Raw genomic sequence first — 25435 nt, forward strand, 5'->3', positions numbered from 1 at the left:
TATGTCCAGTTTATTTCAAACATTAAGGAACAAACTTCTGGCGGAACACTAACAAGCTGATTTAAATAAACTGCTCCATTTCAACGTATCTACCAGAGAGTTGTTGACAAAAGACTCATTTATGTATTGACGCCTATTAAATAAGATATATTCTATGAACATACCAAAAGGTAGTATAAACAGGTAATGTATGAGACATAGATGCTTTGTCTTCAGTATACCGTACAAATAATATTGAATTTATTCAACTACTTGAAGTAATTTATTGTACATAGTTTTAGCTACTTAGATGAAATATTTAAAATGTTAAAAAATTTAAATATTATCATTAGAACTTCCCACAAAGATCTCAGCTCAGCAAGTAGGTCACAGAGGCTGTGCTCAGTTCATTTCACAGTGTTTGGCTCCAGGCACCGGGCAGGATGGCTCTGAGTGCACATGGTGAAGGCACGCCCTGGGTATGTTCTCTCAAACTACAGTCAGTTTATGAGGAAGAATCACGCTCCACACTCCACAGCCACAATTTACTTGCCGCTACCAAATAGAGTGTGGTACTTGAATGTGCAGAGCCGTCCTGCCGTGAGACTCCTGGCCCACGGCACACAACAAATGGGACAGGAATAATCTTCAGCCAGAGACGGCTGCCCTGAATTGTTTTAGTCCGCTGTCTTTCCTGCTTAACTATTTGAGGAGGGTTATTCCCTGTAGCTTTACGTAAGACCTGTCCCTATTCTTTAAGTAGGACAATTTTACTCCAGTTAAAGTAAAAATTGAATTATGCTTCATAATAAACACCTCATTGTCCCCATATAAGTGCACGGCTGTGTTTGTATTCCTCATCCGGGTTTAAAAAAATTGATGGTGTTAATTAAGTAAAGACAAGATGCAGATTAGTTTCCATTTTTATTAAAGCTGTGTTTTTTCTAAGTAATATATTACACTTAAAGTTAAATACCATAAATAAAGATTAGTTCTTAAATCTATTTTATTTACTAAAAATGTAAACAAAAAGAAAATAATTCACCACTCCCTCCCCAACCCTGACTAAATGTATCAAAAAAAAAGGTCATCCTTTCAGGTAAGTTATTTCTTCAGAACAAGTAGCACAGACTTTATTAAAATATGTTAGTCCTCTTGGGCTGCAGGGACATGGCATGGATGACTGGTGCCAACTGTGAAACAAGTCTGTGGGGCTGTGACTTAAGTCCACCTCCTCCTGCCAGGACTACTCAAATGCCCTCAGAAACGGGCTCTTCTCTCTCCATTCAGTGTCCAAAGACAAGGACAGCGCTAAGGCACTGAGCACAGGACACTGCGATGAACATGGTGTGTAAGCTGGCATACTCCAGGAGGCGGGTCAGAGCCAGCAGTGACCTAGCAATTCTGCATGAATTAGTCATGCAGAATATTAGAATATTCTGAATATTCATGAATATTAGTCACAGAATATTAGAGCTGGAAAGATTCTGAGAAAGCATCTAGTCATTTTCAGATGGTCTCAATCAGTGAGTCTTCTAATATTGAAGAGAATATTGATAAAATTGTATGGAATACTCTGGTATACTTATTTATGTATCTTCCTAAAACTATTTAAACTTCATTAATGTTTCACTTTCAAATACTGATAAACTCTAAACCAACATATTAGGCTGAAACTAATCTTAAGCATAATTTATAACATTTTTAGAATGCCTAGTTGATCTTAACAAAAATAAGTATCCTTAAGAAATAAGTAAGGGAAAAGGATGTTTTTCAGGAGAATACAGAGGGATCTACATTAAGACTACCTAACTGCTTTCCAGTTTCTTTAAAGCTATCAGCTCAAGTCTAGCGACATGGCTTTTGCTTCCTTCCTGTAAATTCTGTTCTTGAAAACCTGAGAGACAAATTCACTTGTTAATTTTGACATTGGGACCTTAATACTATCAAAATGAACCTAAGTCTGAACTGAAAACTGAGGTAGTCAGTTTTTATAAGCACTTGACCCTTTTGAGACTTTTGAAGTCTCAGTCTACTATCCTCAAATCAGCTATCCCCATTCCCCTTCCCTGCCCCACCTCACTCCCACCATGGCTGCAGTCTGCATGGTCTCTTTCTCAGTGAACTGGTTTTGTGAACATAAAGGGCATTACCTGCCACAGGATATTGAAATTTAGGTCATCTCAAATTCTTCAGTTCAAACCTTAATTCTAGCCTGCTAATTCTGCATTGAAATTTCAGATTTTAAAAATCCTTCTTTTTACAATATTATTTTAGAATTTTATCATATTATAAGGGACTAAACCATGCCTCTTAAAACTTCTTACAGGTTCAGTGGCCTTCTAAATCTTCACTGAGTATACTATGCAGAATCAGTGATAAGCAACCACTTTCAAGACTTGTTGAAGAGGAAGGAAGACACCAGCACTGTTAGTTACCCTCAAAAACTCAAGATTTCTTAACACCATACATTACCAGGTTCTACATTTGTGCAGAGAAAACACTGGGCTACCAGATTCCAAGCTTAACAAATATATAGAAAAAACGTCATCAATAATATTTTCTTCAGAAAGTCATTAGTGCAAATATAATTATATCAATAAAAAATAAAGCAAAAATATATTTCAAGTATAAAAAGCACCATGCTCAGAAACAATACTACCTAAATGGCATTACTGCACAACAGTCAAAATATAATTGAACCTATCACTGTGAGTCTCAAATATATTATGAATCCATATTATTTTTGGTGAAATTCTTTATACAACTTTGCAGGATGATTCATAATCACATTGGGTATATAAGTTTAGATTTTTATAACTTTCTTTAAAAATATACTCTACATTTTTCTCTGACTTTTCATGATTTAAAGTATGCAGAACGTAGGCAGAAACACCATTGGTATTAGATTTTCTTCAGTTGAGGCTGGCTATGCTAGAGACCCCCAGCTTTTCACAATGACAAATACCTCCAATTTAAAATTGTAGGCAAATAAGTATTTTAAATGTATGCATTTTTTAAAAAAAGGTGACTTTCCTCTATGCTGGAGTTGCTGTTTGGCTCCAGTGCCAAACAATAAGTTGGAATTACTCCTTAGTAATTATGCTATTTGTTCACTTAGCACAATTTCTTAAACTGAGTGCTCAATAACTGTATGCTGAATTAAAGGGCCAACCAGTGAATGAATGAATGAATGAATGCATGTCCAAGGGCTATGTTTCTAATGCCACAGGACTTCATTAGCTTTAGAGAGAAAAACTGGGCATCATTCATCATTAAAGATTTTCAAATTGGGTTTATTAAGTAGGGTTGGTCAGCTCTAGTACAAGAGCAGAATTGCTTCTGGGGACCAGAATCTATGGGTGACAGAAAGAGTGTCAAATACAAGAGGTAAAGGACATTACCTCCTTTTAAAGCAAAGGCAACCTTCTGACTTCTGTGGACTAAGCCATACCCTGTGTGGTAAAGTGGACCCTATTGGATAGGCCCTACACCAAACCTACACTTTGCTATAAACAATTCAGACCATCTTGTTTTGACTTATATCTTTTCTTCTTACACATAAAATAATTTTCAGATAGTCAAATTCTTCTGTAACAACTCCTAAACCCACTTGAAAATAACTGCATACCTGTCTATACCAGAATTTCTTTTTATCTTCATTGGTCAAAAAGGAAAGTCCTATTTTTGTTGGATTGCAGTTGTCATAACTATTATCTGAAAAACATACAATTAGGTTTTCTTTTATTTGCATGTCTTCAATGTTTTCACAGGGCAGAGTATTTTTCTCTCTCTGCTTCCCAGTTTTTCAAGTCATTATTAAACTAATGGAGAATACAACTGGAAGCTACTCTCTGAAGATCAATGAGTACAGATACAGCTACCAACACCTAATGGTTCAGCAGGAAACTGCCACACAGCTGGTTTGAAAAGTCTAGCATGGTTAAATCATAAGATTTAGCAAAACATAATTAAAAAAAAAACAATGAGAACAATGACTTAGGTGTACCATATACAGTCATTAAATTCAAAATAGGTGTAACAGTGATGTAGAAATCCCAATTCAAGTTATTTTCTGTAAGTCAAAGGACAATTTATACTTTTGAGGACAGGGTCCACAACTTATAACCTTGCAATGATTAGCTGTTCTTTAAATTATTGCAGCAGTGATGAATTTTCCCATTGTTTTAGGTTAATGAAAATGCTGAGGTATGTAATAACTGAAATTTTCACCTATTATCCCATTTTCAAAGGAAAACTTCAAGAAGAGTATTTATCCTGAAAAATAAAGAGACTTGGTGATTTGGAATTCCTCCTCCTTCTGCAAACTTTGAGGCTGTTGGGTTGCTGATGAGGAATGACTGCTGTGAAGCTCTGCTTCAAGATCTGATTGTGGTCAACACTTCCAAGCCAAAGTCAGGAATGCCACTTCTGCCATCTGCATAGGCTGGCACTCGCCCAGATTTTGTGCTTTGTTCAGAGGAACATGACACAAAGGAATGTCTTCAGAATTCACTTTTCCATTCCTAATGCCATACGCACAGAAGAAATCCAGCCAGCAGAGGAAATAGATTGCCTAGCAGAAGCCAAAGGGTAACCACCGGGCTAGAGGAACAGGAACAGAGATCTAGGGTCGAAAACAAAAAATTGACTTTCCATAGACATTTTTGGAAAAAATTATACCAACTAAAATGTTGACAGATGAGTAGAGGTAATTATTAAAAGGTGAAGAAGGACTACCTTGAAGAGTAGAATCAAGAGTGACTTCCTGAAATCCATATATGCAAAGTCTTTTTTTATACTTATAGAAAAAGAACAAAATATTTATGTAGGAGAAAAGAAGATGTATCTACCATATCAAGGTTCAAAATCAGCACCCAAGAAAAGACAGGGTAGTATCCTGGCAAAGCTAAAGATGCTACACAGGAAAGTAAATGAAATTCTTGGCTATTCTGACATGGGATGCTGGACTCTCTTCTTCTATTCTACCTTGTCCCTTCTAAGTAGGGTGACCGTATAATTTATCATCTCATATCAGGACATTTTGAGATAACCGTTGAAATAAATTTCTAGTCTCAAGATGGAGCCTCTCCTGCCCATGGTGCCACATCAGCAAATTAAAACTTAGATAACTTTCATGTTTGTGTAAATGCTCCACTTGACCAGAACCACAGAATATCCAGTCAGCCAATCTCCAACCGCCGAGCCAATGTGGGCTCTATACTTATTTCTTTGTTCCTTGATCTTTCTAAATAAGGTTAGACACTTAATCCCGGCCCATCAACCTAAGCTGAGTACTTCTTCCTTGTTTCCTGCTTGTAGCCCTTTTCCCTTATTTTACAGTTCTCTGGATTCCTGAGAGTAGAGACTGCCTATGTGAAATAAAATTTGCTTTGATCAACTAAATTGTTCTCTTTGATAATTTTAACACAAGGGAATTATTAGTAATCATACCAGGACAATAGGCACGTGGACTGTCCCAGGCAAAACAGGACATACGTTCCCCAATCTCTAAATATCTACCCATCTATCCATATCACCCCAGGCTTGATTTGGAAACAGCAGAAGATTCTATGAGTTTTGGGCAGTAGGAGTATATTTTAATTTATCTAAGAGTTGTTCTAACAGCTAAAACTATTTCCCCCAAACAATTCTCAGAATGGAGTACATTTTTTAGCAGTCAAGAGACCAGGTCAATCTGACTTTATTTCAGGATGAGTTGTCCTTTCTACTATTTTGACCAACAGAGAGCCAACCAAGCTTCAAGTCTGACTTGCTTAAAAGGTAAGAAAAAAAGGACTGGTTTTTCAGCTATAGAATTAATAAAATGATAATGTTAAGGCACTGGAGCTTGTTCTTCTGAGAACTATACAGTGTGGAATAAGTATTTTAAAAAATTATTTCACTGTATGTAATACAAGTAAACCATGGAGAACTTTATTCTTCCCCAATGGAACCAGCTGGCAATCGTTAAATGTTAGAAAAATCAATCCTTCTCAAAGTATGGTACCTGGGTCAACAACATCAGCATCACCTGGGAACTTCTCAGGCTCCAACCCAGATCTTCTGAATCAGAAACTCTGGGGGTGAGTCGTAGCAATCTGTGTTTTAACATGATTCTGATGCATGCTAAAGTTTGAGAACTTCTGACCTAGAGCTGCAATGTCCAATATGGCAGCCATTAGCTATATGTGCTATTTAAATTTAAATTAACCAAAATGAGATGAAATATTTAGCTCCTCCGTCACACTAGCCACATTTCACATGTTTAATAGTCACATGTGGCTAATGACTATTGTATGGGACAGTACAAATTATAGAACATTTCCATTGCCCCAGAAAGGTCTACTGGATAAGTTCTGGCCTACAACATCAGCTAGAGTGGTCTTGCTTGGAATAAGGAATAGACCCTGGAGTCACTAATAACACAGGCATATCCCTTTATCTCCCGATTCTCAATTTGGCACAAAGGAAACAGGAGGAGAACTGAACTGTTGTTTATCTACTGTTGGTACTAACATTTAACAAGCTATTAAAATATTAATGGCCGCTCTGGAACACTTATTGTCTTTCAAAAACACTGCACTTTCTGTGATAGTACTCTTTAAAAAGGAAAGATATAAAGAGCGTGTTTCAAAATGAATCAGAGACGATCAGATCTGGGTTTTGATCTGAACCTCATCAGCTGTGACAGTGAATATATCACTTAATCTCTTTATACCTTAGTTTTCTCATGTGTAAAATGATAATTCCTACCTCATTAGGTTTTGTGATGATTAAATATAATGATATAGACATAAAGCACTCAGCAAAGTGTCTAGCATTTAATAAATAGAAACAAAAAAACCTCCACACTCTGAAGAGATCAGAAAATTTAGAAATAAATCTTTCATATTCACTAATGGAAACTATGCCTAAAAGGTATCTATTCCTTTTTTTTTTTTCTAAAAGGCATCTATTCTTGTAATATTTTGTACATTTTTCAAAACTGTGGTAGTGATTCGGAGGTTACAATCCTTTTTTGAGCATGCTTCCTCATAGAACTGGTTAACAGGGGAAGAAATCACAACATAGTACCACAGTATCAGAAGGGTGACTACAAAGAGGGAGCTGGATAAGAAGTCAAGTCTAGGGCGCAGGTTGGTGGAGGACGTGGGGTCGTTTGCAATCTCTACTCCCCACCTCCTTTCAACAGATTCACTTGTCTTTGCCATGCTCCAAGGACAGGAACTAATCACTTCACAGCTCCTTGAACTAGTCTGGCTTTCTCCTCATTTCTACACATTTTTTTACTGTACTCCTAAGATTCTTACTCCTGAACCAGCTGGAGTAACTCTCTCTTTAACTCAACTCTAACTGCTAATGGCTCAATCAATGCTCATCTCTTGGACATTGAAATGATGATATTTCTTATAGTCAACTCTCAGATTAGGCCTGAGGATGGGAACTCCATCAGAACCACCTATTTGTAGACTAGCAGCCCTTTAATTCTAGCCAAAGCAATTTAACAATAACAACAAAATCAAGTCATCCTATCACTTCATATGAAAGTTAACTAAGAATATTTAACACTACATTTATTATATACCATATCAAAAGGACCTAAGATCTTTTAATTCATTGTGAATTACTATTATAACTGCAGAAAACTCAGCTGGCTCACAGGAGTTAAGTGAAAAGAGTTAACACAGCAGGCCTGAGATGGCCATCATTTGAAAGTCCTGTTTGCAAGGACGGCCTTTAGCTGGTGTCTGGGAAGTGGTTTCTTCCAGACTTCACCCACTGTCCCCTTTCCCTTTGCTGATTCTGCTTTGTATCTTTTTGCTTTAACAAGCTTAGCCATAAGTACAACTAGAGGCTGAGGCCTTTGAGTACTAGAGAGTCATGAAATCTGGGGGTGGTCTTAGGCACCCCTAACACAAGTATTAATCTCCCCAAATCCACCCTCTACTTATAGCCCATGTCTTGATAAAGGCCCCAGAATGTGGGAAAGAAAGGGAATTAAATTTTAGAGGTGAAGAAACTTTGAGCTATAAAGTGAACGTAGCCCTCTGTTTTCAACCAGACCATGGAGCAAGCGAAGGGCTATACAGTTCCATTTAAAAAATACCTCCAGTTGAGAAAATGAAACATGGCCTATTCCAAAATATAAAACTGTCATAAAATCTCATAGGTCATTTAATTAAAATATCATAGACCATAGGTCAAAGCTTTCATTGAGAGTTCATGAGTTCTGCTTTTAAAACTCTTAGAAATGGGTCATCAGCCTCAGTTTGCACATCTTCATCAACAGGGAATGCACCCTTCTCAAGAGAGTCCCTTCTATTTCTTTCCTGGTTCTAAAGGATTCTACTGGAATCTGTCTCCCTACAACTTTAATTCATTGTTCTCAGTCCTACTCTCTGGAGTCTCACAGAATGAGTAATATATCTCTCAGTGAAAACCACTGTCTTTGCCAGCTTGTCTTTCTATCTCACTGTGTATATTTGCATCTCCCTGCACCTTTCTCTTCTTTGTGGGCATGTCAATCCCTTCTTTAAGCATCTCTTCCAGTGACTTTCCCGCTCCTTCACCTCACCTAGTTATAATATAACTAAAATATATTTAATTGCTTTTTGTATTCATGAACAGAATTTTTACTCTTACTTTCAAAATGAATGGCTGAAACATTAACTTTTTGTAACCTTCAATGAATGTTTTTGTGCAAGTCAGAGGTTCTTCACATATAGAAAATTTCCTCACCCTCACTCTTACTGAAGAGAGGTGTCACGTCTACCTACCTTCAATTTCTAACCATGGAGGGAAGGCGATCTTCCCATATAACTGCAATTAGAAGAGAAGACGCACAACCTGTTTTAGAGCTTCCTTGCAGGGAAAAGTCCTTCTCTGTACTCCAACCACAGAGACTACTCACCTAGGGGTAGAGCTCGGGTCAAGTTAGTAGTTGGAGGATCTGTTTCTGGGGGACAGAGCTCACAGAAGTCCCAACATGATGGGCAGAGCAAGTTTCCATCGTGAATCCAGCCGTTCATCTGAATACTGACAGGGAGGACCTGCCCGGCCCGACTACACAAATATGAAGTATCCTGAACCCAAACCTTCAGACCTTGTGGAGAACAAGAAACCTTCAAAAAGTGGAAAAAAAAAAAAAAATCAGATCAGTAAGATTCTAGTATGTGAGCCTTCTCAACTGTAGGAAAATATGGCAGAATTTACTAAAAATGCTGGCTATAAAAGACAATTTGGAATGTGGGCATATTTTAATCTCATATAAAGCAGGTTAAGCTATTCACGTTCTAAAAGAATTTCACTCTGTGGTAGTAGTTCTTAGACTTTTTGTCTAGAACCTTTTAAAAAATCTAATGAAAGCTATGGACACTTCCTGAAAAAAACAAAGTAACATATAGCTTTACATACAATTTGGATTCACAGACCCCTGAAGCCAAGTTATCAATAATAACATTTCTGTAGATTCTAGTATCCTCCTATAATTCAGGTTAAATGTCTGTCAAAGAGCCATGAATCATGTCACTTTTTCTACAACTTGCTAAATTTTGTAACTCAAATATTTTTAGTTGTTTTAAATTATAAAAATAGGGCTTCCCTGGTGGCGCAGTGGTTAAGAATCCGCCTGCCGATGCAGGGGACACAGGTTCGAGTTGTGGTCCGGGAAGATCCCACATGCCGCAGACCAACTAAACCTGCGTGCCACAACTACTGAGCCTGCGCTCTAGAGCCCACGAGCCACAACTACTGAAGCCCGCGTGCCTAGAGTCCGTGCTCTGCAAGAAGAGAAGCCACCACAATGAGAAGTCCGCGCACCACAACGAAGAGTAGCCCCCGCTCTCTGCAACTAGAAAAAGCCCACGCGCAGCAACAAAGACCCAACGCAGCCAAAGATAAATAAAATAAATTATAAAAACAATATATGCTCATTGTAAAAAAAAAAAAAAAGCACACTGTATAGAAATGACATAGTAAAAGTTTGTTATTCATTATCCCTATCCCAGATCTTCTGCTCAGAGATGAAAATGGTCACAGTGATTTTATACAACTGGTGACATCTTTAAAAGCAGGATTCATATCTCGAATACAAGGGGTAACTAATGAAATCAATTTTAAAAAACAAACATATTAAATCTAACTTTAAAAAAGTTTATAATGACTGTGTCGTCTTCAAAGTTGTTTTCTTTTTTTAAAATAAATTTTATTTATTTATTTATTTATTCATTCATTCATTCTGGCTGCGTTGGGTCCTCACTGCTGCGCACAGGCTTTCTCTAGTTGCTGAGAATGGGGGCCACTCCTCATCGCAGTGCACAGGTTTCTCATTGTAGTAGCCGCTCCCATTGTGGAACACAGGCTCCAGGTGTGCAGGCCTCAGTAGCTGTGGCATGCGGGCTCAGCAGTTGTGGCTCGTGGGCTTCAGAGTGCAGGCTCAGCAGCTTAGCCACAGAGTGCACAGGCTTAGCCACTCCGTGGCATGTGGGATCCTCCCAGACCAGGGCTTGAACTCTCATCCCTTGCATTGGCAGGTGGACTCCCAACCACTGTGCCACCAGGGAAGTCCTCAAAGTTGTTTTCTAAAAAGACTTTACATTATGCTACTTCACCTTAAATATTTCTGGATCTTCTCTCCTGGAACTATCTTCAAAGAAAGTGCATGGTTCTGAGTATGTTTGATGGTGGCAAATTTTTACTTTGCAAGTAGATGCAATTTTTGGAAATACCCAAAACTTGCCCAGATCCAAGTCTGGTAAAGGCAGTTGACTAAACTAGTTAAGACTAGGTCAACATAGGTATGATGTAAAATACTGAAATTGACTTCTTAGATGGCTATTAAACTATCTCTAAAAGCAATTTAAAAAGGATTTCCAAAAGTGTTTTTCAACAATGGAGTCATTTTAAAAACAACTCTTTTCATCAATTAAGTTTAAATATAACACTCATTTGGAAATTTAAGTTATAATAAGCTATCAAGAAAATAAACAACAAAGTGTAAACTCTTCTATAAGTCTGTCATTCAATGACCCACACCTAGTAAGCATCACCACAGCTGCAATGCAATGTAATCATTCTTTTAAGTGAGAATTGACTGGGTATTGTGCTTGGTGCTGAAAAGGATACCAAAGAAGTCCATGACACAGTGCCTGACCTCTAGCAGCTTTAACTGAGGAGAGAAGGGTAGGATATACAAATTTCCCCCCAAAATTAACAGTGTCAGACTGTTTTATGATAAAGAGGCAATAAATGATAGGAAAAAGAACAAAGATTAGAAAGTTTCATGGAAGAAAGCATTTATATTCTAAAGATGTGCACAGGGTTTGCATCACAGTGAGGGAGACATGTTGTGAGCTGGTGGGCTGTGTCAGAGTCCAAGTGGGTGAGGAGGGTAACTGCGTAGGGGTGAATGAAGATGGAAAGGATTTGGACAGATCAAATAACAAGCATATTAAGGACAAAGAGAACCAGATTTCTCACTGCTCAAAGGAAGAGTTACAAATATGGGAAGGGAGAAAACTAAAATGAATTATTTGGTGTTAAACTGGAATCAAAGATACTGGTACAAACTCGTGGTTATATATATGCACATGTACAAGTATATATAAAATTACATACACACATATATTTCCTAGCTCTGTTCACCAAAAGGCCTGGGGAGCAGCTGTATCCCAACAGCAATGAACAATACATCTAGCACCCAGACTTTATTTTGTTATCTTTATTTTTTAAATAAATTTATTTATTTATTTTTGGCTGCACTGGGTCTTTGTTGCTGTGCACAGGCTGTCTCTAGATGCGGTAGGTGGGGGCTACTCTTTGTTGTGGTGCTTGGGCTGCTCGTTGAGGTGGGTTCTCTTGTTGCAGAGCACGGAATCTAGGTGCATGGGCTTCAGAAGTTGTGGCATGCAGGCTCAGTAGTTGTGGCTCGCAGGCTCTAGAGCGCAGGCTCAGTGGTTGTGGCACATGGGCTCAGTTGCTCTGCAGCATGTGGGGTCTTCCCGGACCATGGCTCAAATCCCTGTCCCCTGCATTGGCAGGCGGATTCTTAACCACTGTGCCACCAGGGAAGTCCCTAGCACCCAGACTTTAGTCTCTAAATACCTCACTGCACTAAAAGAAACAAGAGCTCCTTGGAGAAATGATTAATTCCAGGGCTGGGGCAAAGAAAGTGAAGATGAGCCTAGAATATCTTGTGCTAGAAAGCAAGGAAATTGTTAAAAAGATAGGACAGCCAAAAGGACACAGGAACCAACCTGAAGGGCTCCCTCCCTTTGGCTAAATCTGGGGCAACTTAAATAGCCAAATAAATAATGATAGTAATGGTAATACCCACTGAATAAAATGCAATCTGTGAGTCAATACAGATTTAAATGCATGAATTAATAAAATGAAGGTATGATAAGAAATAAGTTATTGATATAGTACTTTTCCCCCCAAATACTTACTAATTAAAAAGGGAATTAATTAAAAGAGAAAAACGGTAACTTGACAGTGGAGAAGCCTGGTAGATACCAGCAAGTTAACATGACCAGCAAAGGGACAAATCAAGAGTGCACCACCAGGGACTTCCCTGGTGGTCCAGGGGTTAAGAATTGTCTTGCAATGCAGGGGATGCTGGTTTGATCCCAAGCTGGGGAACTGGGATCCCACATGCCACGGGGCAACTAAGCCCGTGCACCACAATTAGAGAGCCCACGTGCCGCAACTAATGAGCCCACATACCACAACTAGAGAGAAGCCTGCGCACTGCAACGAAAGGTCCTGCATGCCACAACTAAGACCTGATGCAGCCAAAATAAATAAATAAATAAATATTTAAAAAAAAAAGTGTATCACCAAAAAAAACACAAGCATCACTTCTGTGATATTACTGCCCAAAACATATTACATCAATTTAATCATGAGGAAACATCAGACAAACCCAAATGGAGACACATCATAGATAAGAACTGGCTTGTAATCTTTAAAAGTGTCAAGGTTATGAAAGTCAAGAAAAGACTGAGGAACTGTTCCAGATTGAAGGAGACCAGAGATATGACAACTACTCAACATGTGATATCAGTGCAGATCCTATTACTACAAGGACATTATTGGGACAATTGGCAAAACTTGAACGGGGTCCAAGAATTAGATGTATCAGTGTTATTTCCTGATTTTTTTGGTAGTACTGTGGTCATATAGGAGGATGTCCTTGTTTATAAGGAATACACATTAAAGTATTTCGGGGTGAAGGGGCAGACTGTCAGCAATTTGCACTTAAATGACCCATATTTTTGTACCATTCTTGCAACTTCTCTGTCAAAATAAGTAAAACAAAGAACAACAGAAAACAAAACAGCTAATCCAAATGCTAATTGTTTGGAAATCATGCACATTTTCCCATATAAATGGTTGTGAGTGTTAAATTAGCAAAATTAACTGACAACACTAGGTACTACAGGGAAGCCAAGTACATTCGGTCTTTGTTGATGGTATTACAAATCTACGTAATCCCTTTGTGGTGGTGGTGGTGGTGTAGAGAAGACATTAAAACAGGCTGAAAAGGTTATCCTCCTATTATAGTTCACACTGTCCCAGCTTTATCCCCTTTATCCTAATAGTCTCATTTATGTGAATTTATTTCAAAAAATTGATTTTAAAAAGGTAAAGCATGTAAATATACTTACAAAAGCATTTTTATATAGTGAAAAGTAAAAATTAATTCAATATCTCACAGGAAAATGACTTCCCTAATTATGATACTTTAAAATGATGCAATGTTCTACAGCTATGAAGAACAGTAAGTATTATTATTGGGAGAACTTGGAAAAGGTATCTTGGTCTGTATAAAAAGACTAAGTAAAGTCACTAAAACAAAATTATGTATTCTGATTACAACTAGATCAAAACTATGTATTTAAGCAATACATAATCTTTAATAGAATGAATTCATCAGAAAATGGTTGCTGGATTATAGTTGTCAGATTATAGGATTATAGCTGGAAAGTGTTTATTTTTAATTGTCTTTTATAAGGTTTCAAAGGTAATTTTACATGAATTGTATGGTGTGTGAATTATACCTCAATAAAGCAGTTACCAAAAAAAAAAAAGAGTTAATTTTAAAGAAACTTTAAAAATAATAAGTTAAATTGTCAGCTACATTAGTCCATTTAGCTCTTGTAGGTGAAATGGCACAACAAATTCTTATGTTTCAGTTTTTAGGATCACACTCTCCTCCCTGATGTCCGTTAGTAGGGTATGGAATATTCATTAGGTTTGATGCTCCTAAGTTACAGAATGCCTGTATCTTAGTAAGTTCTATGGTGATGCAGTCATTTAATATCAGACATCCAAATAATAAATTAAGAAAATAGTAGTTTGCTCTCTTTGGATTTCTAATTTCAAAGGAAAAAAATATACTATTAATCAGTAGTTGATTTATTAATTCTTAAATACATGTTTTCTTCAGATTTTACAAAATAAATTATAGTTTTTTTCCATTACAAAGTAGTTTTAAAGAACAAAATTACAGAACTTCCCTGGTGGCACAGTGGTTAAGAATCCACCTGCAATGCAGGGGACACGGGTTTGATCCCTGGTCTGGGAAGATCCCACATGCCGCAGAGCAACTAAGCCTGTGCACCACAACTACTGAGCCTGTGCTCTAGAGCCCGTGAGCCACAACTACTGAGCCTGTGTGTCACAACTACTGAAACCCACTTTGCAACAAGGAGAAGCCACTGCAATAAGAAGCCCATGCGCAGCAGCGAAGACCCAATGCAACCAAAAATAAATAAACAAATAAATGTAAAAAAAAGAACAAAATTACATGTTTCCTAATATTTCCTTAGGATCTATGCCCAGAAGCAAAATTATTATAAAACTTGCTGATATATAGCAACTATATATAATTTTTAAACAGAGAAAGGCAATTTCTCTCAAAGAAATGACAATATTTCGACAAAACACAAATATACAAACTAATATTTACAATAAATAAGTTAAAGTATTAATCAGTAGAAATAAAAGATATAAAGTGTATTTGAAAATATAAAAACCATATAATGAGATGCAATTATGTAATATTTGGTACAGTTATTAACAATCATATGGTTTACCTGATAGCATCCACTCCCCCAGTCCGGGTAACTCAGCTTCCTTTCACACTTTTCCATGACAAACGCTGATTTCTGAATTAGACAAACTGAATGAGGTCCATACTTTTCAGCACCATAGTTTTTAAAAAGGTCTGAAGCAAACCAGAAAAGTTTTCTTTATTAAAAATTGACTTTGGACTCAAAGAATAAGAAATTAAAGTATTCCACTCTTATAATTAAAAGTTGCTTTAAAAATCAAACATGTTTCATGGAAATTTTCAATTAAAAAAAAATCAAGAGAGAGGGTTCCAAACTCAAACTGGATTCTCAATAAAGCAATTAGTAGGAGAATTATTATATCAGAAACAAGAGATATAATTGGGCCTAAAGCAACTAAGTTAAATATATAGAGGAAATGGCACTAAGAATCACCTTCAATGGTGTCCTAAATAGGAGTCACTTCCCAAGTGACCCAGATAGGATGAGGCCAAGTGATTTATATAATGAAGATTTTTTTGGAGTGCTGCAACTTTTGCAGGACCATTCTTGTATTTTCAACTTATGCCATCTCCTGTAAGTCAATAAATGACAGGTTGAGCTAGTCTTAGACTAAGCACAAATCTGCAGAGGTATGGGGCAGGCTAAATGACCCCTAACTAGCTAATGGACAAAGGAATGAAGTCCTTAAAGCCTAGGAATAAAAATAAAAAAAAAAAAGCCTAGGAATAACTTTCTCTCTTTACACTTAATACAAGTTTCACCTTTTGAAAGCAGAGTTCAATTAGCTCATTTTGAAATATTATAAAGATAAAAATTTTATGTCAGTTTAAAAAAATCTTAATTGTATAAGCTAAGAAAAAAATGTAAAACAATAAAACAGAACTTTATATTTCTTTATTTATGAATATTTCAAAGTCTTCAAAACACATAGTGATCATTGTCAAAAAAAAGAAAAGAGGGGTCAGGCCAACCCTCAGGCCAAATCCTGAGAAATACCTGTTTTTATGAAGAAATTTTTATTGGAACACAGCTATACTCATTCACCTACATATTATCTGTAACTGCTTTCACACTTAACAGCAGAGCCGAAAAGTTGCAACAGAGACTGCATGACCCATAAAGCCTAAAATATTTACTATCTTGCTTTTTATAATAAATATTTGCCAACTCCAGCTCTAAAACATTAAAATGTGATACTATATCTTTGGCAAACCCTTAATTGACAAATATGTGCATTTCTTTTGCTGTAACATGCAACTGTTGCGTAGTTATGTCATCAGACATTTATTAAGTAGGTAAGTGATGGGAAAAATGACTGTACAAATCCAGTTACATCTGCCAGGTTTAAGAATAAAAGGAAAAAAATTATGGAAATTTTAATTTTAAATGATTTAGTCTGAAATAAAGTATGGAATGGGGGTGGGGAGGAAAGGACCAGGTTGAAAATTTTGATGACCACAGGCAGAAAAACTACTTATTGCTCTTGATTAACAAATCAGATGTGAGAACATTTTGTTTACAAAGGTGGTTAGTATGAGCTATAACTACTATTGCTGAATATCCAATTGCCATACTGTTTATTTCCTTGATGACCTGTTCATTTAAATATACTAAATGGGAATAAATAAGATGGCAATACATCTTACTAGCCATGGGACAATAGTATTATTCTGATATCTGGAGAATGACACGTTATATCTAAATTACATAAAATACACATTCCTCAGGAGAGGAAAGAATAGGATACCTAATATGATTTAATAAAAAGAGTTCTGCATTGGAGGATCTTGCACTGACATCAATTAAACATATTACTTAGTAGCTCTTCCCTCATCTGTGAAATTCGATAATATCTTCTCTATGTCTCTTGTCAGGTTTTTAGAAGAACAAAATGAAATAATAAAAGTGAAATTGTTTTGCAAATGAAAAGTGTCATGCAAATATAAGGTATTACTAAACGGTAGTGTGTGTACACACATGTGCAAGTGTATCTAATAGCTAACAATCCTTTTTATGTGTCATAATTCTAAGCACTTACTGTATTAATTCATTTAATTCTCACAACTCTATGAGACAGGTATTATCTCTTTTGTACAGAGGAGAAAACTGAGGCACAGAGAAGTTACTTTGAACAGGTGGATAGCAGTGGAACCACAACATAAACTCAGACAATCTGGCTCCAGGGTCTGTATCCTTAACCACTATTTGTATTGCTGATATATACTTTTAATATGTATATAACATTTAATTTCACTAAACTACTAACCTGGTTGATTCTCCAATACTCTACAATCTGAGCTGCGCTGATATTCACCACTTAAATGCCAACTGAATTCCTGACTGAAAGGGCAGTAGTCAGCAATTTCTACTGAACCACCATAATAAGGCAGATCTTCTGCAGGTACTCCACTGAGTTCATCAAAGTACTACAAAGAGAAAAATATTAGGAAGGCAGGAGAGTAAGAAACATTCTATATAATCAAAACAAAGCCCACAGGCAATTTATAGCAACCAATTAATGCTGTATAACACAAAGAAGATATTAATCTATTTTTTTCATACATAGTACAACACAAAGATAGTTAATATACTACTTGAGGGGTATTTTGAGGTTGCTGTAGTTTTAGAAATAAGCAAGGTAAGTAAATTAGTCTGTTTTTTATTAGATGACAAATTTGACTAATGTTTTAAAAGGATGAATAGGAAGAGTTTTAAGAGCTGACAAAACAAAACAAATGCATAGAATTAAGATGTTTTAAATTTAATGTACTTCAAGTGTTTTTAGGAGAATTAATTTATATGTTGTTTTGACAAACTTGAAAAAACCATAAGAAAATGAATGAGATCATATATATAAAATACTGTGAACACCAAAGGAACAAGGTACCAGATAAATTTTAAAGATTTCACATTTTAAATTATATTACTAAGAGTAGAAATATATAGTCGCCATCTTCTGGTGTCTAAAGCACTCAGTGTGGTCATAAACATATGTAGGAAGCTCAAAATTTAGCAGAAATCACTTTAAATTCACTTCTGAGATATCATTTCTGACTAATGGGTCCTTTCTCAATGGCAGGCAGAGCTGAGGCTTTTTTTAGAAATAGCCACTTCAACAAAAAACTTAAAGGTCAAATCAGAGATTCAGACTGGACACATGGGACCATTTCCTTCACCTTTCAGATCTCACTAGGCAAACTTTTCTAAAGCAGAACTTCCAAGTCTTCTAATTAACTGGACTACAGTACCTTAGTTACTCTATTTTATTTCCTTTTTTAAATTTTTTTAATTTTATAATGGGTGTAGTTGATTAACAATGTTGTGTTAAGTTTCAGGTGTACAGCAAAGTGATTCAGTTATACATGTATCTATTGTTTTTCAAATTCTTTTTCCATTTAGGTCATTACAGAGTATTCAGCAGAGTTCCCTGTGATACAGTAGGTCTTTATTGGTTATCTATTTTAAATATATCAGTGTGTACATGTCAATCCCAAACTCCCAATCTATCCCTCCCCATCCCCCTTCCCCCCTGGTAACCATAAGTTCGTTCTCTAAGTCTGTGAGTCTGTTTCTGTTTTGTAAATAAGTTTAGTTGTATCATTTTTTAAAGATTCCACATATAAGTGATATATTTGTCTTCTTCGGTTAGTTTCTTTCTTTAAAGAACCTTGTTTTTGATATAAATTAAAGATGAAGACTTTGGAAATAATTAAAAAGAAAATACAAACAATTTATAAAAAATAGATCAAAATAGGGACTTCCCCAGTGGTCTAGTGGTTAAGACTCCACGCTCCCAATGCAGGGGGCCTGAGTTCGAACCCTGGTTAGGGAACTAGATCCTACATGCCACAACTCAGACCCGGCGCAGCCAAATAAATAAATATATATTTTAAAATAGATCAAAATAAATATTCTAAATGTCTCTTACCATTACTACAAGACATTGCTAGATATTAATTAATTGCTATCAATTAACACATTGGTTATAAAGAAATGGAAGAATTCTTCAGTTTTTTCTAACTTACAGAAAACAAATGGGGGCTTATAAATTGAAAAACTTAAGAGAATTCACTCTTCTAATTCAAAATGGAGACTTCTTTTTAAAAGGTTGATTCCTGAAACCATACCCCAAACAAGTGTTACCTGGTACTCCTGAGGTAAAGGTTTCGGAAACTTCTGCAAATTACACACTGCAACTGCTCTCTGGTCCTGTCTGCAAGTTAACTGCAATGGATTACTTCTGAGCGTGTTACAGTAAGGGCTCAGCATTTGTCTCCTGTACACAAAGATAAAACACCATGGTATCAAACTCTGAAGAAGATATTATAAGTCTATTCTAGAGTTTGTCTTTTCCATTACAATTTCAATATGTTTTAATACCTTAAAACAAATTGCTAAACCAGTTGTAAGTTATAAACTTACTTTTCAAAGCATAAAGGAAATGCTTAATGTAGGTGTGAGGATTAATACTAGATATATGACTATTTCACTGTTATTAAATAAGGTCCTATTTATCTCTTTCTCCACTTCTGCCATAAAATGGAGTCCCAAGGTCCCTAACCAGTCTCCCTTCTTCTCTCTACCTTTCAGAGTCTTCTTACGTTTGTTTTGTTTATAATGTCTAGGGGTTTTAGTTGTACTTAGAAGGAGGAATAGGAAAGAGTACATCTACAGCTTCCCAGAAATGGAAGTGGGACTTGTATTTTTATATTATTTTTAAAGAAAGGTTTCCTGGGGGAGTTCCCTGGTGGCCTAGTGGTTAGGATTCTGGGTTTTCACTGCCATGGTCCGGGTTCAATCCCTGGTTGGGAAACTGAGATCCTGCAAGCTGCATGTGGCACCGTAAAAAAAAAAAAAAAAAAATTCCCCAGGTGATTGTGATGCATTCAGACTAAGGAACTATGTTGGGGAATAATATCATGTTGTATCCTGCAGGCTTGCAAGCCTGGTAGATGCCCAGCCTCCAGACTGAAGAAAGAGCACAGAGACAGTGACAAAGGCATCAATGGTTTATTCTTACACATCTGAAACAAAAGCGTCCTGGAGTGACACCCCACCATGTATGGCAGACTGCAGGCGGGACATGGCAGCAATCTTCCCTACTCAGGGGAGAAAGGGGCTACCATTTATGTGGGAACTGATGTCAGGTGGGCTCATCAGTTACCAGGGAAGCCAGCAGCTGGGGTGGGGGCAAGCACGTAGGCAGTTACTGATTAAGCCCTATAATTCAGAGAATTGGATAGTCATGTGAATGAAGCAGGGACTGGTCGAGCAGATGAACAGAGAACAAGAGGACAGCCATCTTGAATGGCCTGACCATACACCTTTTATTTGGCATTTTATGATTAATAGAACTTTCAAATAGTATATAAACTCATTATTTCTAAAAGGAACCCTCCAAAGTAGAACTAGTATCTTCATTTTACTGATAAGTAAAAGGTTTGAGACAATTAGCTTGCCCAAGATCATAAAGCTGATGAAGGACAGAGCTGAGACTTCAATCTCTCTCTCCAAGGCCAGTGCCTTGATCATCACAGAAGTACCTGGTGATGTGTAATTGTGTTAAAGATGTTATTCTTATCTTTTGTCATCTGGGCTAGGCCTCAAAGCAGTTTAAATCACTCATAGTTTCTATTAAGGAGTCTGACGTCTGAGTTATAAGCCTGCTGTGAGAAAAGTTGCTCATAAGCAGTAGCAGGAAGCACTGCAGTTACTTTTGGGACAGCTAGTTAACTCCAGTACTACAACCTGATCTGCCAGTGTAGTTGTTCCCAAATTTTGCTGCACATTAGAATCATCTAGAGAGATTTTTAAAGTCTCCATGCCCACCTTGTACCCCATACCAATTGAATCAGAATGTCTGAAGGCAGGAATCAGGCATTAGTATGACTCGTAAAAGGACAAAATGATAATTTGAAATTCATCAAAATTAAAAAACCTTTGCTCCACAAAAACCGTATTAAGAGAACTAAAAGTCATATTGGCATAAGACACGAAGAGACATCTCACCAAAGAGGATATGTAGATAGCAAATAAGTACATGAAAAGATGTTCAACATCATTAGCCATTAGGGAAATGCAAATTAAAACCACAGTGATATATCACACTACCTTTCAGAATAGCTAAAATAAAAAACGGTGATGGGGGCAGAGTCAAGATGGCGTACTAGGAGGATGCGGAATTTGCGTCTCCTCACAACTAGGGCACCTACCAGGCTCCCGTGGGGCATCATGGAGACCTAAGGGGGTGGGAGGAAACCCCAGTGACTGGGTAGGATGTGGGGCGTGGGGGGAATGACGGGGGAGGAGAAGTGGAGGCAGGATGGGACCAGCACCCCTGAGGGGTGCCTGGGGAAGGGGAAGGGATCTCATGCCCCAAGGGGGAAACTGGGGAACCACTGGGAGGGCAGAGGATCAAAAGGGAGCGTGGCCAGGTTTCCCCTGCCCACCTAGACTCCCAGGTACCTGTTGAGAACCCGGGCCTGATTCTTTGCCCACCTAGGCCCCCTCCAGCCACGCAGGTCCTGGGGGAGTGGGAGGGAGGGAAGGGGGAGCAAAAGTAAAGGCTGGACCTATGGGACCGGCACCCCTGAGGGGTGGATGGGGGAGGGGAAGGAGTTCCTACACCCAGCGGGACCCACCCACAGTTAGGGGTCCAGCCCGACGGTAGACAGCCTGGGGGAGACAGTAGGGGAGGGGTGCAAAGGAACAGAAGGGAATGCGGCCAGTGCTTTCCCTGTCCACTTAGGCACCGGGAAGCCTGCTGGGCTCCCAGGCCTAAACCTCTGCCCTTGGAGCCTCCCTCCTGCCACACAGAGCCCAAGCCCCGCCCCTACACCCCCACCCAGGGCCCCACCTCTACACTCGGAGACCCCCTCTGAGACCCCCCTCCAACGGCACTGGGCCTAAACCCCACCCACACACCCTCACACAGGGCCCTACGCCCAAACTCCGGAACCCCATATTCCAGAGGTCCTCCTTTCGACGAGCTGCCTCTCCCCTTCTGGGCAGGTCCTAAGCAGAGGCCCCGTGCCATGCTCAAATTTCACCCCCCACCCGCCTAGGTCCTGCCCCACCCTAAACCCTGCCTCTGCCTAAGTTCCACCTCCACCCCCCCAGCCTAAACTGTGCCCCCATAGCCAAGGCTTTTGATTTTTGTTTTTTTTCCTCTTTTAGATTGGGGTTCTGTTTTACCTTGTTGATTCTTTTATATTTTTCCTAATAAAGCTTTTATTTTTCTAATTTTATTTTATTCTTTATACTTTGTTAGTGATCTTTCCTTTTGGCTTGTTGCCCCCCTCCCTTTTTCTTCTTTTTTTTGCTGTGGTTTTATCTTACCTTGTTGCAGTTGTTTCAATTATAGTTTTATTTTTCCTGATGTATTTTTATCTTTCTAATTTTATTTTGTTTTTTATTCTTTGATATTGTACTGCTCCTTTTTTTCTTTCTTTCTTCCCTTTTTTGTTTTTGTTTTTAACTGTGCCATGAAGCTTGCGGGATCTTGGTTCCCAGGCCAGAGGTCGGGACCGAGCTCCTGTGGTGAGAGCTCTGAGTCCAAACTGCTGGACTAACAGAGAACCTCAGACCCCAGGGAATATCAGTCGGAGTGAGGTCTCCAGAAGGTCCTCATCTCAGCACCAAGACCCAGCTCTATCTAACTGCCTGAAAACTCCAGTGCTGAACGTCTCAGGCCAAACAACCAGTAAGATAGGAATACAGCACCACCCATCAAAAAAAAAAAAAGAAAGGACAAAAAAATATGTTACAGACGAAGGAGCAAGGTGAAAACCTACAAGACCAAATAAACGAAGAAGAAATAGGAAACCTACCTGAAAAAGAATTCAGAGTAGTGACAGTAAAGATAATCCAAAATCTCGGAAACAGAATGGAGAAAATACAAGAAACATTTACCAAGGATCTAGAAGAACTAAAGAGCAAGCAAACAGTGATGAACAACACAATTACCAAAACTACAAATACTCTAGAAGGAATCAGTAACAGAATAACTGAGGCAGAAGAACGGATAAGTGAGCTGGAAGATAAAATGGTGGAAATAACTGCCAGGGAGCAGAATAAAGAAAAAAGAATGAAAAGAGTTGAGGACAGTCTCAGAGACCTCTGGGACAACATTAAACACACCAACATTTGAATTATAGGGGTCCCAGAAGAAGAAGAGAAAAAGAAACGGTCTGAGAAAATATTTGAAGAGATTATAGGCAAAAACTTCCCTAACACGGGAAAGTAAATAGTCAATCAAGTCAAGTCCAGGAAGCACAGAGATTCCCATACAGGATAAATCCAAGGAGAAACATCCAAGACACATATTAATCAAACTATCAAAAATTAAATACAAAGAAAAAATATTAAAAGCAGCAAGGGAAAAGCAACAAATAACATACAAGGGAATCTCCCTAAGGTTAACAGCTGCTTTTTTAGCAGAAACTCTGCAAACCAGAAGGGAGTGGCAGGACATATTTAAAGTGATGAAAGGGAAAAACCTACAACCAAGATTACTCTACCCAGCAAGGATCTCATTCAGATTTGATGGAGAAATTAAAACCTTTACAGATAAGCAAAAGTTAAGAGAGTTCAGCACCACCAAACCAGCTTTACAACAAATGCTAAAGGAACTTCTCTAGGCAGGAAACACAAGAGAAGGAAAAGGCCTACAATAACAAACCCAAAACAGTTAAGAAAATGGGAATAGGAACATACATATCGATAATTACCTTAAATGTAAATGGATTAAATTAAATGGATTAAAATTAAATGGATTAAAAAGACACAGACTGGCTGAATGGATACAAAAACAAGACCCATATATATGCTGTCTACAAGAGACCCACTTCAGGCCTAGGGACACATACAGACTGAAAGTGAGGGGATGGAAAAAGATATTCCATGCAAATGGAAATCAAAAGAAAGCTGGAGTAGCAATTCTCATATCAGACAAAATAAACTTTAAAATAAAGACTATTACAAGAGACAAAGAAGGACACTACATAGTGATCAAAGGATCAATCCAAGAAGAAGCTATAACAATTGTAAATATTTATGCACCCAACATAGGAGCACCTCAATACATAAGGCAAATACTAACAGCCATAAAAGGGGAAATCCACAGTAACACAATCATAGTAGGGTACTTTAACACCCCACTTTCACCAATGGACAGATCATGCAAAATGAAAATAAATAAGGAAACACAAGCGTTAAATGACACATTAAACAAGATGGACTTAATTGATATTTATAGGACATTCCATCCAAAAACAACAGAATACACTTTCTTCTCAAGTGCTCATGGAACATTCTCCAGGACAGATCATATCTTGGGTCACAAATCAAGCCTTGGTAAATTTAAGAAAATTGAAATCGTATCAAGTATCTTTTCTGACCACAACATTATGAGACTAGATATCAATTACAGGAAAAAATCTGTAAAAAATATAAACACATGGAGGCTAAACAATACACTACTAAATAACCAAGAGATCACTGGAGAAATCAAAGAGGAAATCAAAAAATACCTAGAAACAAATGACAATGAAAACACGACAACCCAAAACCTATGGGATGCAGCAAAAGAAGTTCTAAGAGGGAAGTTTATAGCAATATAATCCTACCTCAAGAAACAAGAAACATCTCAAATAAACAACCTAACCTTACACCTAAAGCAATCAGAGAAAGAAGAAAAAAAAAAAACCCTAAAGTTAGCAGAAGGAAAGAAATCATAAAGATCAGATCAGAAATAAATGCAAAAGAAATGAAGAAAACGATAGCAAAGATCAACAAAACTAAAAGCTGGTTCTTTGAGAAGATAAACAAAATTGATAAACCATTAGCCAGACTCATCAAGAAAAAAAGGGGGAAGACTCAAATCAATAGAATTAGAAATGAAAAGGAAGTAACAACTGACACTGCAGAAATACAAAGGATCATGAGAGATTATTAAAAGCAACCATATGCCAATAAAATGGACAACCTGGAAGAAATGGACAAATTCTTAGAAAGGTATAACCTTCCAAGACTGAACCAGGAAGAAATAGAAAATATAAAGAGGCCAATCACAAGCACTGAAATTGAGACTGTGATTAAAAATCTTCCAAGAAACAAAAGTCCAGGAACAGATGGCTTCACAGGCGAATTCTATCAAACTTTCAGAGAAGAGCTAACACCTATCCTTCTCAAACTCTTCCAAAATATAGCAGAGGGAGGAACACTCCCAAACTCATTCTATGAGGCCACCATCACCCTGATACCAAAACCAGCAAAGATGTCACAAAAAAAGAAAACTACAGGCCAATATCTCTGATGAACATCGATGGAAAAATCCTCAACAAAATACTAGCAAACAGAATCCAACCGTACATTAA

The 25435-nt window shown here is 37.6% G+C and overlaps 1 protein-coding gene across 2 annotated transcripts in view; it reads right to left on the minus strand.

The window, feature by feature from the left end:
- Window positions 1-4505: 4505 nt before the first annotated feature.
- LMLN (leishmanolysin like peptidase) overlaps window positions 4506-25435 on the minus strand; it is a gene marked incomplete at both ends in the record, with an annotated part of 75638 nt that continues 54708 nt past the window's right edge. For both annotated transcript variants that reach the window (XM_079704931.1, XM_079704932.1), the window contains 5 exons: window positions 4506-4606; window positions 8894-9104; window positions 15081-15211; window positions 17326-17485; window positions 19203-19335. In XM_079704931.1, the coding sequence (XP_079561057.1) occupies window positions 4506-4606; window positions 8894-9104; window positions 15081-15211; window positions 17326-17485; window positions 19203-19335 (736 nt within the window). The remainder of the gene's footprint in view (window positions 4607-8893; window positions 9105-15080; window positions 15212-17325; window positions 17486-19202; window positions 19336-25435) is intronic.

The sequence above is a fragment of the Hyperoodon ampullatus genome (assembly GCF_949752795.1).
Source record: "Hyperoodon ampullatus genome assembly, chromosome: 5".
Classification (NCBI taxonomy): domain Eukaryota; kingdom Metazoa; phylum Chordata; class Mammalia; order Artiodactyla; family Ziphiidae; genus Hyperoodon; species Hyperoodon ampullatus.